This window comes from Lissotriton vulgaris, chromosome 11 (genome assembly GCF_964263255.1).
Source record: "Lissotriton vulgaris chromosome 11, aLisVul1.2, whole genome shotgun sequence".
In the NCBI taxonomy this organism is placed as follows: Eukaryota; Metazoa; Chordata; class Amphibia; order Caudata; family Salamandridae; genus Lissotriton; species Lissotriton vulgaris.
The window spans coordinates 132,596,400-132,613,460 of NC_141699.1; the positions used below are offsets into that span (position 1 = coordinate 132,596,400).

Genomic DNA, 17,061 nt, shown 5'->3' on the forward strand with positions numbered 1-17,061 from the left:
CTGTTATAGGTGTCGGTGACGTCAGCGGAGTCGCGAGCGGAGCCGTGTCTCTGTGACGTCCTATCCACGTCGGCGCGAGGCTACGAAAAAAGAATTTCCGAATGTTGCTGACGCAAGGGGGATATTCACAAGGTGAGGAATCCACACGGCAGATGTATCTATCAGAAAGCACAAATTTGGCAACATTTTAGGGAAACATTACAAACTTGCCTAAAAGGCAAAAACCACAATTAGGGGCAGAAAGGGAATTCCCAGAAAATTTTAAAATTAATCAAATTCAGAGATTATCATTAATACAGTTTAATATATTTTACTCCCCAACTCTATTTGACTCTAACTTCTTTGTACCAATTTAGAATGAACCTCAATATTCAGGTATGTTTCAGAATGCAAAAAATGCTGAAAATAAACACACAAATTTGTGTTTCTTCAGTACTACCTATGTGGCCCAAAAAACTGCTGTTACTTAGTAGCTAAAACTCAAATTAGTACATCATCGTAATAAAAAGCAGTGAAAAACTTGCCATGTAGCCGCTGGCGGCACGGTTATGTCAGCACCATTCTAACAGAGGGCTGCGGTTTACATCTCGGGGACTCATTATATCTCTATATGATGATGACATCACCTTGTACGTAAAAGAGCCAGAGACCAATTTAGGTCCATTGGTCCGGGAGGTGGTCCGATTTGGCGGCCTCTCCGGTATTCAGGTGAACTGGGCAAAATCCATACTTTTCCCTCTGACGGATGCAACTGGACCTTTCGCCCTGGACAACCCACTACAGTGGGCTGAGGATCCTGTCAAATATCTAGGAATACTGGCAAGAAGGAACATTGAAGAGATATGGCGGTGCAATTTTGGCAAGCCCTGGCTGGAGGAGCGCATTCCTATCTGGTCTAGACACCCCCGTTCTATGGCATGACGTATTGCCATTGCAAAAATTGTAGTGTTACCCAAACTTCTTTATTTATTCGTGAACATTCCTCTTACCATCAGTTTTTTTAAGCAACTTCGCTCCAACTTAATTATGCTGATATGAGCTGGCAGGCAGCCATGAGTGAAGTACGAACTATTAACATTAACTCAGTCCCAGAGTGGATTGGGCGCCCCGAAATTTTCCCTATATGCATACTTCTTACACTACTGGACCCACCCCACACCCTTCCAACCACAGAACGCGATTGAGGCGGACAGGCCTTCCCATTGGCCCCTAACAACAGCACTATTTTTTCCATACTAATCATCCGGCCAGGACATTGACACTACACAATGCATGCAATGGGCATGGGAAGGTCTCGGGGGACGCAAAGGCGCTACACAGCTCTACGCCCCGTCGGTCCCCGTGGTTAATCACCCCTCAATACCTCCTCTACCGTACAAAGGTGCAATCAGCCATTCAAAAAGATTAAATATTCATACATTTGCACAACTGTATCCAAACGATCGCTTTCCCGACCTTACAGAGAAGTCACTGGCACCATTAGTTACTCTCCTCTACTTCCAACTATGAGCAACATGTCATGCGCCTCCCAACACCTTCCCAGACTCCCCGAGGGTGTTGCAAGCCCTGGAGCATGCATACACTACTTAATCACAACGCATGATGATAACGTCTCTTTACCGATACATGCAACAGACTGCACCAGTGACTACCTCTAAGGCAAGCGAGGCTTGGAATGAAGACCTAGCACTCACGTGGTCTGATGCGCAATGGTCGTTTTGCTGCCGTCAACTAGAGATGCTGTCTCCTAATTACCATTTGCGCTTGATTTAGTTAAAATTTCTACACCGGCTATACCATACACCAGCGCCACTATTCAGGATGGGGCTGATTCCCGACTCCCGTTGCCAGCGCTGCCACGCGCCGCAATCAGACTTTATGCACTTAGCATGGCGCTCTCCTGCCATCACAGCCTACTGGGGCGAGGTCTATCACACACTAGAATAAATCACAGGGCTGCCATTTGCTTTTTCACCAATGGTGGGGCTACTGGGGTTTGTTGGCGACATCCTCCGGGAGATCCGCAATTAAGTTGCGCTATTGCTACTTCTTGACAAACGCCAGGTGGCTTTGCATTGGGAAAGGTCGCAAGTTCCTAGGTCCCAAGATTGGATTACAGACATTGCATACTGCCATGAACAATTGATGGTGTACTGGGACCATCAGCCACTGGGCAGTCGTCTGTGGGATATCTGGGAGCCGTCTATCACCTATCTTCAACACTGTGATGCCATACCTGCTGCCACAATTGTAGACCTCCCAATTTCAGGAGGAGATACAACATAGTATACAAAGCCCTAACCTGCCAATTTTTACTGTGCATGGCAATAGGCCAAATGTTGGATATTGGGGAAGCAATTCCTGGGGTTTGGTGGGTGTTTGGGTATTGGGAGCTATACAGAACCAGGCAGTAAGCTGTGCCCTACGAGAGTGCTTAACTATTCAATTTTAATGTATGGAGAATTCTATTCTATTCTATGGTTTGGTAAAGCGCAAACAGCTGCCCCAGCGAAGAGGCGTCCCGGCGCTAAGGAGAATCACAGACCCCCACCTGAGCTAGGAAAAAAGGGAACGAGGTGAACTTATTCTAAACAGAGGGGAACAGGAGGGTCTTAATAGCCTTTCGGAAAGTGGGAAGGCTTTCTAAGGAGCAGATATTGAGAGGTAGAGCATTCCAAAGCTTGGCTCCCAAAACCCTAAAGGAGCGTCCGCCAATGCGGCAAAGCTTTGTGCGGGGAACGTTCAGTAAGTACTGGTTAGAGGAACGCAGATCACGTCGTGGAACATAAGGAGTGAGGAGGGATTGTAGGAGAGTAGGGCTTCCCAGCTTAAGGATTTTGAAGAAATGATTTTGAGAATGTCAGCAATGTTCAGTTACCGGCCGTTCATGATTCTGATACTAATATGAAAATGCCCATGCTTTGTTCAGCAAATTAATAAATACAATTTCAACAAGAAAGCAGTGAAAAACACTGCACCCCAATCAATCATTTTAAATTCTGAAATTTTTGAAGTCGGAAAAATTACCCAACGGAAATAACATTGTCGCACAATCTATTTTTTTGCACTTTTACCATTCCCTTCTGAGTTTTTAATGACAGAATAGGATACATTTCTTCCAGTTACATCTGGAGAAATTTGAGTGAGGAAAAACATTTATACTCAACTTAGAATTGAAAAGAGGGCGAAAATCGAAGGCACCTGATTTTGACATGAACAAAAGGCTCAGAATGTATAGAAGTTCAAAATACATAAAAATACACAGGAAGCAGAGGAGTGTAGAAGCTGCCTCTATAAAAGACTAAATCAGAGAATAAAAGTGGAGAAGGTGCTTGGAGAAGAGAAGGGCATTATGTGAAGTAATAAAGTAACAGGGAGAGATGGCTGAAGAGAGGTCTCTTTAAAGAAAACACCTGCAACAAACATGCAGCAAATGAACTGGACTATTAATCATACCTTATATTTTCTGATCCCAAACCAGAAATTAGTTTGTCAGCGGCGATCAGTCTCCTCTCCATGATTTCAGCTTCCTCCTGCAGCAGTTGTTTTTCATTTATGGCTGCCTCGTACTTCTCACCCAGAGCCCTCAGCTCGCTTTGAAGGGCCAGCAGCTCTGCTTGGATCTTTTCCAGATCACGTTTGCTCATGTGATAGTTACGCTCCAACCTTGCCACCTAATGTAAGAAACGGTCTATTAAAATTCAACAATTGAACACGGGATTGGAACTTTATTAAATACTGACAGGCACTAAAACAGGTGGTTTCAGCCAGACGGAGAAAAGACATTAGAAAGAGTGAGCACATCCTTAATAGCATTTGGCTCTCCAGGTTTGATTTTTTTAATGCACATTCACGACATTCCGGGGAGTTCTCCTTGTAAGGCATACTAGGCATGGAAGGCGCCATTCATTTTTAATCGTTTAAGTCATTTTGTAACCTCTATTTATTCAATTTAGAGAAAGTATACCAACAAGTGGTGTTAATTGCAAAAGACCGAAATATAAAGCCCTGGCATATGTGGATGATGTGCTTCTACTCTTATTGATCTAGAGACCTCACTGCAGCACACAATAAACAATATAGTGGCATGTGAATAAATGATAAATAAAAATCCTTTCTAATTCTTTCTTCAAAAGGCATAAACAAGGCTTGGGAATTGAATTGTCTAAGAAAGGAATAACATATCTGGGGTTAACACTGCCATTCAATGTGAACCTTAGGAAGATTTCGGGAAATCATGCAGATGTAGGGCCAAATGCATGAAAAAATCATTTTGCGTTTACCTAATTGCGCATGCCCGCGATTCGCAATTACGCAATTGCAAAACAACATGCATGAAAGTGTGTTGAACACTCTCTGATTCCTAGGGAATGCAAATGACCTACCTCATACACACTAATGAGGTAGGTCGCAATATGCGACCCCCTAGGAATTGAAAAAATCACAGGGATGGAGACCAGCTGGGTTCAGCAGACCACCATGTCCATGATTGCTTTTAAATAAAGCAATATTTTTTATTGTAAGGCAGTACGTTTTTATTAACCCGTTCCGTGCTCGTGACGGAAACCGCTCTGTCACGAGCCTCGGGTGGGCTGTGCTGGTGACGGAACGGTTCCGTCACGGCCCGCTCGCCACGCCTGCGCTGCGCTGATTTCGCTCCTGTGTGGCGCGTTCTATTAAGCGGGCAGGGCCGTGACGGAACCGTTCCGTCACAAGCACAGCCCACCCGAGGCTCGTGACAGAGCGGTTCCGTCACGAGTACGGGAGCGCCGCGCGGCCACCTCTCCCCCCTATCGCTGCGGCGGAATAGCCGCCGCAGCTAAGGGGTTAAAGGAAAACGGAATGCTTTACAAAGAGAAAAATTAAAGGTTTTCCGTTCATTTTTTAAGAGCAGGCAGGGGTCCATGGGACCACACCCAGCTCTTAAAAAAAGTGTTTGTATACATTCACAAAGGGGAAGGAGTCCCTTGGGGACCCCTTTCCATTTGCAAAGGGGTTACCACCTATTTAAAGCAGTTGGTAAAATGTGAATGTTTTGCTACCGCATTTCAGTCACAAAACATTCCTACATACCAATGCGATATTCGGTATTAGGAAGGGACGCCCTAAACACACCCCTTCCTGATAACGAATCCCAAACCTATTTTGAGATTTGGTAAGAGGTTACCCAATCGCAAAATAGGGTTTGCTGCATCTGAAAAGCATTTTTTGCGTTATGCGAATCGGCCCGTTTGCGAAGACAAAATAGCTCGATGCATGTGCCCGTAATGTTTGGGAGCCTGCAAATCCAGGGAAAAAAAGTCTTTACATTTTTTTTTATTACAGTCTATTTGTGACGTCACTAATAACCTGTAATATGAAAAGTGACACAGCTTCTCAACTGTATGTTAGTACAGATGATTTAGGACATCACAGTGCCTACTGCCGGAGCCAGCAAACAGCTTGAAAGGTAAGTTAACTGCTGTTTCTTAATTAGAGGCCATTACATAAAAGCAGGAATTTCTCCCTATCTTATCACATATTATGAACTATACCTTTTTTAGAAAGTGGCTCACAGTAAACTGCAAATATGTTTTCACAGAAAATTACTAGTTGCATATTGGATGTTTGCATTTTGCACTCAATATTACACATTTCATCTACATTGTCGCAAACATACTCATTGATATTAAGAAGCAAAAGTTCAGGATTCAAGATTTTTGGTGGAAGGGTAATCCTCTCCAAGGAGGACCTGGGCTGGCAGTTTGGGGCTGGACTGTTCCCATGGGAAGCAGGGTCAAGACTGATTTGCATATGGCTGGGTCCAAACTTGCGTGGCTTGGTGTGCAATAAAATGATGGAATAACCTAGATCTGTGACTAAGGGTGAATGTTTGATTTATTCCGCATTCCGCACACCATTTGTTCTTTTAGCTGACACAATAAGGGAAGCCGAATTGCAGCTGCGGGATGGTGAGGAGCCATACATATCCTGTCCCTACCTCACACCTCAGGCCAGGGCTGGAAAAAGGACACCAGCTTGCTGTAGAAGTAGTATCCACCAAGAGGTTTACACATGTGGCCACAAGAGCCCACCCACAGAGGCTAAGCACCCTCAATCGACTGTAAATGAAAAGTAGTCTCTCGATGTTTTGATACCTGTTGCAACAACGAAGATCAACCCTCGAGTGTCAAGCCCCTGGTATGACGACGCTTTGCGCGCTTTGAAGGGAGCATGTAGACGGGCGGAGAGGGCCTGGCGGAAGACATATGGGGCTGAGCTAAAAGCTACTTATGTCGCGTCCGTCAAGCTCTATCACCGGGCCATCTGTCGTGCCCGAGCGGCATTTTATGCTAAGGAATTCCGGAACAGCACTAACCCGTCGAAGGCTATCTTCAAAGCTCTGTCACACATTGTGAGTCCCTCGCTTCCTACTTCTTGGGTAAAGTCCAGTCTATATATCGGACTTTCCCGAGTACGGGTACAGCGCTGGGTAGCCCTAAGGAGACACCTTACCAGCCCGCTCTGCTCACTCTTCCCCCTCTCACCCTGGAAGGGTTTGACAAACTTGCTACGCAAGTTAAATCTGGGTCCCCATCCGATCCAGTGAGGCCTGCCCTCTTTCGAGATCAGACCTTTGTGGGGCGTGTGGCTATACGCTCTCTCGTCAATCTCTCCCTAGAGACTGGGGTCGTTCCCACCAGCTGGAAGCAGGCGGTGGTGTCTCCGATTATTAAAAAGCCATCTCTTGACCCGTCTAAGCCGGAAAGCTACCGTCCCATCTCGCTGCTGCCCTGGCCAGCTAAGTTGACAGAGGCCCATGTCAATCTGGCCCTGTCTGAACACTTAGCCCGGACCAATGCCCTCGATCCCACACAGAATGGCTTCCGTGCTGGCCACAGCACGGAGACTGCCCTTCTGGTGATGGTGGAACATCTCCGTGCAAGGCTGGATGCTGGGCAGACGTCGGCGCTGATCTTGTTAGATCTCAGCGCCGCATTCGATACTGTATCGCACAGCATCCTCCTTGGGCGGCTCGAGGAGACTGGTATCGGCGGCCAGGCGCTGCAATGGTTCCGCTCCTTCCTAGACAACCGCTCCTTCTGTGTTGCCATCCCTCCCTTCAAGTCCAGGTTCCAGCCTCTGGCCATGGGGGTTCCGCAGGGATCCTCGCTGAGTCCCACGCTGTTCAATCTCTACGTGAGACCGCTGGCTGATGTCGCTAGGCAGTGGGGCCTAACCATGGTCTCATATGCCGACGACACACAGCTGGCGGTTACTCTCAGCGGGGATGCGGAACAGGATGCCCCCAGGTTTCAGTCCGGACTGAAGGCGGTGGCCAGCTGGCTGACAGGCAACTGTCTCCAGCTTAATGCCACAAAAACAGAGGTGATGGTTGTCGGGAAGGGAGTGGAGCTCTGGGGCGATCAGTGGTGGCCTTCGGAGCTTGGCCCCACTCCGACCCCTGTGTCGGAGGTGAAGAACCTTGGGGTCTGGCTAGACGCTGGTCTCACATTTATAGGGCACACCAAAAAAATCGCAGCCTGTTGCTTCGGTCTCCTAAGAGGGTTAAGGCCGGTGCTTAAGTTCTTCGACGCCCCGACCAGACAGCTTGTGGTCCAGGCAACCATCATCTCTCGTCTGGACTACGCCAGCTCTTTGCTGGCGGGGGCTAACCAGGCTGAGTTAACACGTCTGCAGCGGGTGCAGAACGCCGCGGCGAGAGCCATTGTTGGACTTCCTAAGTTCTCCCCGGTGTCTCATGTCATCCGCTCCCTGCACTGGCTCCCGGTTAGGAAGCGTATTCTCTTCAAGGTCCTGTGTCTGACCTTCAAAATCCTTAGAGGCATAGGCCCTGAGATCTTGGCCAACTCTATTTCTTTCTATGTCCCTACCCGCAACCTTCGATCGCAAGGTCAGGCCCTTGCTGTTGTCCCCAGATTTAGGCTCAGCAGGATGGGGGGCCGTTCTTTCAGGGTGAGAGCTGCGTCAATCTGGAATACCCTCCCTGTTGAAATTCGACTGATAGAGGACTTGCTGTCATTTCGTAGAGCCATAAAAACTTTCCTATTTTAGCCCCCCTGTTTTAGCACTTTCCTGTAGCATTTAGCCATGTTGTGTTGTGACTGCTCCGTGTCTCTGCGCCGGGATGCTCCTTCGCTGGAGTCGCTGTGCGCATAATAAATTGTTATAACATAACATAACATAACATAGTCTATAACCTTGCTAGTCTGCACATCAGGTTTGAGATCCTAAAAAGTGCTCTCTTCTGTATCTTTTCATAGGGAAAATTAACTGTGCCATAAAAGCCTAGAATGTAAAGGAAAAGACGGCAAGATAGGCTAACACTAGACAGTGCAAAATCTGACCTGTACCATTAAGTATCCCAGAAGGAACCCATCCCAAAATGCACTGCAGTGGCAGTTTGCCTGTGAGAGTCCGTTCTTTTTTTTGGCTTCTTCTGACAGGAGGTCAGAACACCTTTGTGTTTTCTTCCACCTTTTTTGCTCTTTTAAAACATTATTAGTGATTCTCAAAACTTTTTTCTTGCCTTTAGACAACTCTTCAGTCAAATAGATTGCTTTTACAGTTCTTTCTGAGGGAAATTCTGGCAAAAACGCCAGCTCTCTTCACAAAATGTCCTTCCTGTGGCAGTAAGAAAGCCTCTTCTGATACCCACAAGGTTTGTGTGGTGTGTTTATCGCCTCAATTCCTCAATAAAGGTTGTGACATTTGCAGAAAATGTCAAAAAGGACGCTTAAAGACAGAGAAGGCATCAGGCTTAGAGGATGGATGGAAGATTTGAAAGCAGACAAGGAAATAAGGAAAAGATTGAAGAGGGCTCCCTCTCTTCATACTTCAGAGCAAAGGCACAAATCAGATATATCCTCACTTAAATGGAGACCTACATACAAAAAATCTCATTCTCTGCACAGTCACAGTCATCATCATGCACCGGCGTCAAAACATTCAACGTCAACGCTGAGAAGCCTGCTGCTGTTGTGCTCGCCTTCAAAGGACAGCTCAACGTTGATGGCACATCGCCATCATTCGAATTCTGTGTCGACTGTAATGCCTTATTCAATGCTGAAAACAGGCATGGCACCGCTGTCACACTCTTTGCCGTATGAATGGAAAATGTCTTTCAATGATGAACACTATACCGATCTTATTCCTAGCTATTCTATGGAATAAGGTGTTCCGGGGTCCGCACAGGCAGCATGGAATTATTTAATGTTTATAGCTGTCAATAAAGATCCTACGATGAAGAGCTACAGTTCTGCAGCACTGGTATAGTTCATAGATTCACATGCACCCACTCTCCTCGTTGTTCATGAGGGTATTAGTTGGTATTACACGATGCATAAATCTGGGAGTTGGGGCCTCTGAGGAGGGTTGAAGCCTGGAGCCTCTCTACCAGAATGACTGGAGTTCAGTTCACATAATGACGTGGGCTGGCTAAGTGTGTTTATGAAGGTTTGCCCTTAGTTTTCAATGCTAGTTGCTGTACTCAAAAACTGCTATGTAAACATGGACTTCTGGGGGTACTCAGCCTGACGTTGGGAGATAAATCATGCATGTGAATCTATGAATCCAGAGATGCAGAATCTACAGTCACAAAGAGTATGTTCCAGAAAGAGCACTACCAAAGAATTAGGTTGTTTGTCTGATGGATAAATCTAACCCTCAGATTCCTCACCTTTTGAAGATATACTAAAGCAGTGCCCCCTCCAAAGGTGGTGGATCTCAAGAGTGCACTTTACACTATGAAGTCCTGCAAGACCAAGCATTCAAGGGATTCTACCTGGGTACCTCAGAGTTGAACCAGCAGTGCCTTGTGAACATATGGATAGATGCCCATGTAGCATCTTGGGTGATGTCCAAAAAAGGCATCAAGCCAGGGCCATGGTCACGACTTTTACTCTGGAGGATTGAGCTTGAAGGCCACAGGAGACACTTTTTTGGGCCAGAGTATATTACAGCTTAATGCAAAGTATAATTCACCTTCATAAGGTATGTTTTCTGGCCTGCCCACCCACTGTTGCGCCTTAGTATAACTAATATAGAAACTGAGTGCCCACTTAGGATCCAACTATTGTAGTCTTTGCTTTTCAATAAAGAGGTGTGTCAAAGAGAAGACTGCAGGATACTGATGGACTGCCCCACAGGAAAAGGTGAGACCACTTTTGGAATGAAGAAAGTTCAATCAATCAATCAATATTTGTATAGCACAGCACTGTCACCCCTAAGGGTATCTGGGCGATGGGGGTGCCATGTCTCTGATGAAAAGCCAAGTATTGAGTCCACCAGGGAGGGGGTTGTTCGGAGGTTGAGGGGCAGGTCATTCCAGGTCTTGCAATGGAGGAGAAGGAGCAATCCCCACTGTGGCTGTGAGGGATGTGGGGTTGTGTGCGAGGACAGGAGAGGCAGAGTGCAGGGGTCTTGGGGGCAGGTGGAAGTTCAGTCGATGGTTGAAGTATGATGACCCTTGGTCATGGAGAACATGAGTGGGATCCTAAACTGGATGGGAAGCCAGTGGAAGCTTCTGGGGTGATGCTGTCCGGTTGGGGAGGTCCGGATGAGTCAGGCTGCAGTGTTTTGTATAGTGTGAAGTCTTTTGTGGAGCAGGGTGGAGATTCTGGTGTAGAGAGATTTGCCATAGTCGAGGCTACTTGTGACAAGGGGAGGGTGGTGGTTTTTCTGGTGTTGATAGGTGAAACATCCTAAACAACGACTCCGGAACAACGAATTCCAGAGTCACGAAAGCGGAAGAACGACTTGCCAGAACAACGACTTGCCCAAACAACGACTTGCCCGAACAACGGTCTAGTGTTCGGGCAGGGAGGAGTTCGGGAAAGTCGTTGTTCAGAATGTTTCCCAGCCTGCACTACGTGTGTAACTCTCACGTACGTAATGTACGTGATGTGAAGCGTCATGCTTTTGCCCACCTTTGAGCACCACTCTGCCGTCCTAATTTCTGTAAAAGTGTCACCCTCGAGAGAGGAATTTCGACACGTTAGTGCAAAGCTGATGTCACCATCTAAAAGCAGAAGGTTCGGAGGAGGAACAGGTAAGAGGATAATTTAAAGGGGATCTGAGATTTTGGGTTAGATTTCAGGAGTTGGAGTTTAGTAATTAAGGTTTTAAGGGTAATCAACTTATTTTTAGAATAAGGGAATTAGTTTTTAAAGTGAGAGGTGTTTAGGGTAAATATACAGGGGTCGGGAGGATTAAGGATTCATTTGTAGAGGTTGGGGTTACTTTATAGGGTGTGTGGGTGATCGTGTTTGCTTTAAAAGAGAGGGAAATTCGTTGATAAGGGGTGGGGGGAATCGGGGTACTAGCTGGAAACAATTTTATTTAGCAGGCATTCATTTACCACGAAAAAACGTGGTAAAGGAATGCGTGTTAAAAAAGAACGTGGTTAAGACAAGGTCGTGGTTAGGAACTCGTTGTTTGGGAAGTCGTGGTTGGGGAAGTCGTTAAGACATACAACCGTTGATAGGGATCCATCTGAAGAATCCACGGAGCATGTGGAGGGTGTGAAGGCAGGAGGAGGCAACTAGGTTGCCTTGTTGTTTCATGGTTAGTAGGCTTTGGAGCGTGATCCTGCGCTTTATGCATGGTTTGCAGTGGAGAGGGAAGTGTTGACGATGCTGCTGATTGGGCCGAGTTTGAAGAGATGGTGGGGACAGGGGTCGCTGGAAGCACCGGAGTGGACGGACGGCATGATGCCTGTGGTGGTCTAGGTGGGGAGCAAGGACTAGGTGGTTATTGTTCGACTGGTGTTCGCTGGCTGGTCGAGGTTGTCGAGGCTGAGGGGCGGGGTTGTTGGGTGTCAAAGTTGTTGAAGATGGGGACAATCTTGCTGTGGGAGTAATCTGAAAGGGTGTCACAGAGTTCTTGGGATGGGCGGATGGAGTTTTCTGTGGGTGTCGGGTCGGAGTATTCCTTGACAATTTTGAAGAATTCCTTTGTGTGGTTGGCTGCAGGGTCAATGCAGGTGTTGATGGCGGCTCTTTTGACTTCTTTGATGAGCAGGTGGTAGTTGCTTAGAGCTGCTTTGTGGGTGTCTCTGTTCGAGGGGTCCTTGGTAGCACGCCAATGCTTCTCAAGTCTGTAGCAATTGAGCTTGGTGGTTCTGAGGTCCCGGTGTCCCAGCTGGCTTGCTTCAAGGTTTGGTTTGTCTTCTCTGATTTCAGCCAGGAAAATCTGCTGAAGTTTCATGTTGTATGGTGCTTACGGCTGGTGTCCACAGATCCTCAGTAACCTTGCACCAGCTGCAGCGAGAGGTGCTGTGATGCTTGGTGGTGGGATGGTGGACGTCGGAGATTGTGAAGTGAACAATGGCACTGTTGTTCCGGGTGAGTTGTGTGACGTGGGTGAATTTGATTCTGTCGCTGGCAGTAAAGATGGCATTGAGTGTACGTTTGGCTTTGTGTATAGCTTCGGTGACCAGTTGGGTGATGCAGATGTTCTTGAGGTTCTCCAGGAGAGCGATGGAGTTGGTGTAACTGGAGTTGTTGATGTAAGGTAAGGTAAGGTAATTTTATTATGCATAGTTAATTAAAACCAGTGCAAACATTTTACAAAACAGATTAAATATCATAAAAGAAGTTGTGTCTTTAAAACGTCATTAAAAGAGCAAACAGTAAAAGCCCAATACAGATTTCCAGATGCGTTACTTTTGGGTAAGAGCAGGTGTCATTAAGTTCAAATTAGTGTCTATATGCTGTGTAATGTTTTTTGGCAGTTTCTGCTCAATTAGCGCAAGGAACTTTACATACCTGCAGTTCAGTTTTGTGTTTGCAGGGTTAAGACAAGCCAGTACTGCTTGCCTTCTAGTGCGAGTTCCTATCTGTCTAAGTTGGTCCTTTAGGAACAGCTGGCGTGCTGGCCTGAACTCTTGGCAGAGGCAAGTCATATGAAGTATGTCGCCCTTCTCTGTATTGCAGAAGGTGCAGGGTTCGTGGCCATTGCTCCTTAGCCATGGTGGCAAATGCTCTCTGGTAGGCAAGACCCCTAGTCTGTATTTCAGAAACTTCAGTTTTATTGTCTTGGGATAACCCTGGCTGAAGTATGGTTGAGGTGTCAGGGATTTATATGTGTTTATGGTCATCCATGCATGGTTTCTTTTAGCGAATGACTCTTTATCCTCTAGTAGTGAAAGAGTTTTGACAGTTTTCCAGACCAGTTTTTTAAATGCTTTGTGGCCGAGTTGCAAATCCCAGACCGCAGTTAGTTTGGTAGTCCCCAAGGCTGTCTTCAGGTAAGATCTTGCCTGAGATGCGTCCCTGCTTTGAATGTCTTGCCATAACAGCTCATTTAAAGTGTTAAGTAATAGCAGAACGAAGTTTGTGGCAACAGATGATGTAAGCTCCCTGTCTTGCAAGAGCCTGTTTTGTAGTCCAAATTCCAGCCTGAGTTGGGCGGGCGATGTATAGGATGGGGGCGAAAACATTGTTCGGTAGGCTTTTGTCTGGATTACGTCCAGATTCTTGGCATCTCTCCCACGTAGAGCCTCGCTGCCGTAGCAGATGGATGGTAGTAGCTTAGCCTGGATGATTTTCAAGTAAGGAGTCAAAATTGGTCCTATTAGTTGGTTAGCTATGCTTTTTAATGTGGCGGCAATACAAGACGCTCTCCTTTTTGCTTCCAGCATTTGCTGTGAGAATGAACCATCTTGGTCGAAGATGACTCCCAAGTATTTATAGTCCGAAGCTGGCTCAATATTTTGGCCGCCCAGTGTCCATATCTTCTGCGGCTTTTTGTGTATGTTTATTGACATAGTGCGAGTTTTGCTTAAATTTATTTTTAGTTTGTTTTCCATGGCATAACTGTGCATTTGAATTAGTAGTTGCTTGAGGCCGATGTAGGTATGGCTCAGTAGCACGACATCGTCTGCGTACAGAAGGTTGCTCAGGGGTTTCCCTCCCAGCCTCGGGGGATGGGAATTGCAAGTGTTTAATACGCCTGGTAGATCCGCCATATACAGATTAAACAGTGTTGGGGCGAGCACACACCCTTGCTTAAGGCCTTTGGTGGTGCGGACTTTAGATGATAAATGTGTGCCGCCTCCTAGCTTCACCTGCACCCAGGTGTCGGAATGGAGAAGCTTCAGCATGCTTAACCTGGAATGCGGTATTCCCCATTGTGCCAGTTTCCTCCAGAGTCTGTCTCTATCGATGTTATCGAATGCCACACTGAAATCAATGTAGCACATGTGCAGCGGCAATTTCTGTGTTTTTGCTGCGTCGATCATTAGTGAGATGGCCAGAATATTTGTGGTTGTTCCAGTGTTTTTACGGAAGCCGGTCTGGTTCAAAGGTATAATCTCATTGGAGTCCGCCCATGAGACAATCTCCTCCAAGATTGTACCCGCAAAGTATTTTGCCTCGTTGTCAAGAAGGGCTACTAGACGATAGTTGTTTGGATCAGTTTTATCGCCTTTTTTATATATGGGGACGATTGTCGACCCTCTCCAGGATTCTGGGATTTTATTTAGAAGTCTAATTTCACAGAATAGCGGTTGCATGATAGTGGCCCATTCTGTGCTCTTTTCCTTGAATAAAGCTGGCGGTATGCCATTGGGACCTGGAGCGCCTTCTTTCCTGCCCTTGCGAATTTGTATTGATATTTGTGTTATTTGCTGAGAGGCTGATGCAACCATGATGCTTTCCTGTAGGCCTTGCTCCTTCTTAATCTGAGACTCCGACGAGGGCGTTATGCGGTGGGGCTCTTTTTTGTTGGATTCTTGGGTTCCTGCCTGTTCCAGGTGATTGTTGAAATGGCTGGAAAGGTAGTTTATCCATGTCTGTTCCATGATGTGCGAGCCTGGTTCTTTATATTCTGGACGCAGAATCCTATTCACCGATTGCCAAAAGCGTGCGCTATTACTGCTTTTGGTATCAAATAGCAGTTTTGCCCATGTTTCGTTTCTAACCTCTTGTTTTATGTTCCATTTTGTGCGTTTGAGTTCCGCTCTTTGTTTCCTCAGCTTTATCCGAAGGTTTGTTTTCTCTGCAGATGATCTTAGCTTCCGTAGGGTCGAGTTAATTTGTTTTTTGTGTGACCTTAGTTGTGCTCTCTGACCTCTTTTTAAGTTGGATGTGGTGCCCTTATTAGGAAGATTGCTTTTTTGGATGGGCTTGGTGGCCAGATCTCGTAGCAGAGACTCAGTGTATAGCTCCCAGTATTGAATGTGCCCAACCACATTTGATTGTAGCGTGTTATGTAATATAAGGGCAGTTTCTGCCAGAGATGTTAGATTGGTTGGCGTGCATTTAAGTCTTTTTTGATTGATGGAATGAATAGCCCCTATCATTTTGTCTGGCTTGAATGCAGTGGGCATTTTTGCCGTTAAATGGCATTCCTGGGGGCGGTGATCACTTTCACCCTTGTCCCCCATTCTGAATCCCAGGATGTGGGGAAATAAGGCCAAACTGGCAAATGTATAATCCAGGATGGAGCTCGCTGTTTGTGAGTAGAATGTTTCTACAGGCGGAGAGTCGGTAGAGAATCTTCCGTTTAGTGCCCGAAGATTGTAGTGTTCTAGGTCTTTGAGTAGAGCATTGTTTAAATACCTTTTCCTGCGTAGCGGAGAGTTTTGTGGAGGTATGGTGTAAATTTTGTTTAAAGCCAGAGCCTCTTCTTCTGTTGATGAACCGAGCATGTTTTGATTGAAATCCCCAGTCAAGAGGAGGAGTGGTTTTTCCATTTGAGCGACATACTCCGCTAGTTGGTTTGAAATTGAGTTAGAATCATTGACTCTATGTTTGGGGTGAACATATGCGTTAATCAGGCATATCTCTTCTTCTTTGTTGCCGAGCTGTAATTTTATCTTTACTGATAAAGTTGTTGATGTGGAAGATTTCATAAGAACTGCAGATGAGACAGTTGTGTTAGATATGTATGTAGCCAAGCCTCCTGACTGGTGACCAAATCTGTTGACTCTAGTTGCTGCCGATGAAAAGCAAGTGAAGCCCATGATGTGTTGTGTGGATGTTAACCACGTTTCTTGCAACATAACTATGTCAAATTGAGAAATATACTTTTGGAAATCCATGTCATCCATTTTTGACGAGAGGCCATTTATGTTCCACGAGCAGATGCCTATAAGTGGCGCACTGCCCTTTGTGTCGTCTGTTGTCTGTTGGTGGCATCATGCCTCCTCGGGGCATAAGAAGATTGTTCGAGACAGTGTTTCTCTTGTAAATGCTAGATTTTGATGGGGGGCTCCCCTCAGTGTAGCTTCTGTCCGATCCCATGGTCTGCATGTATTGTTGTTTGGCTGGCTTCCTCTCAAAGATTTGGTCGTAGGAAGGGTGTGTGTCTGATTGTCATTCGGCATTGGCCTACGCCCTCTTGTTGGATGAACTTCTGATACCCTCGGTCTGTCTTCCGAGTATTGCCACAATAAGTTTTTTCTTTTTGTGGGCGAGCTGCTCAAGGCACCTCTAAGGACGCTAAGAGTGTTTGCCTGTATTGCCGCTGGTTCTGGGCTTGTCCTCCTCTGTAGTGGTGCGGGATAAGCTGGTTTTGGTACGGGGACTAGCTTAATGCCCCAAGACTTAAATTGCTCCGCTTCTGCTGCAATTAAGTCTGCAACGATGCTGGAGGACCAAGTGGTTTTGGTTGCTTCCGGACTATTTGGGTTTTTGGCAGGCAGGAATTCAACAGATATTAAGTTGTTCGAACTTATTCCCTTCAGACTGGGAATGTGTTCCATTAATTTGAGAATGTTGCTGCGATTTAGCGTATCGTGCTGCCCTTGCGACGTATACTCTGGAAGGAAAACAAGCATCTCCGTTGCTTGGTTAGTGCTTCTTTCCTCCTGATGTTTATTTGTTGTATAAAGTGCTAGAGCTGACGAGCCCTGAGCTGAAGGAGCTTCGTAAGTTGCCGGGGTTGTGTCTTCGCCATGCCAGTTGACTGTGTGTGTTGTTACTTTAAGAGGTAGCATTTGCTTTGGTGATATGTGTGTTTCAGAAGACCACTTTGTTTGTGGATGTTCCAATTGGCTTGGATCCAGGTAGATAGTCTTAACTATTGTGTCTTTAAGGTGGTCTACATGAGTTTGGC

At 46.2% G+C, this 17,061-nt stretch overlaps 1 protein-coding gene across 1 annotated transcript in view; it reads right to left on the reverse strand.

Annotated features, from left to right (window-relative positions):
• DNAH10 (dynein axonemal heavy chain 10) overlaps positions 1-17,061 on the reverse strand; it is a 1,963,751-nt gene that overhangs the window by 438,372 nt on the left and 1,508,318 nt on the right. The window contains exon 60 of the mRNA XM_086942901.1: positions 3,457-3,674. Within this exon, the coding sequence (XP_086799027.1) occupies positions 3,457-3,674 (218 nt within the window). The remainder of the gene's footprint in view (positions 1-3,456; positions 3,675-17,061) is intronic.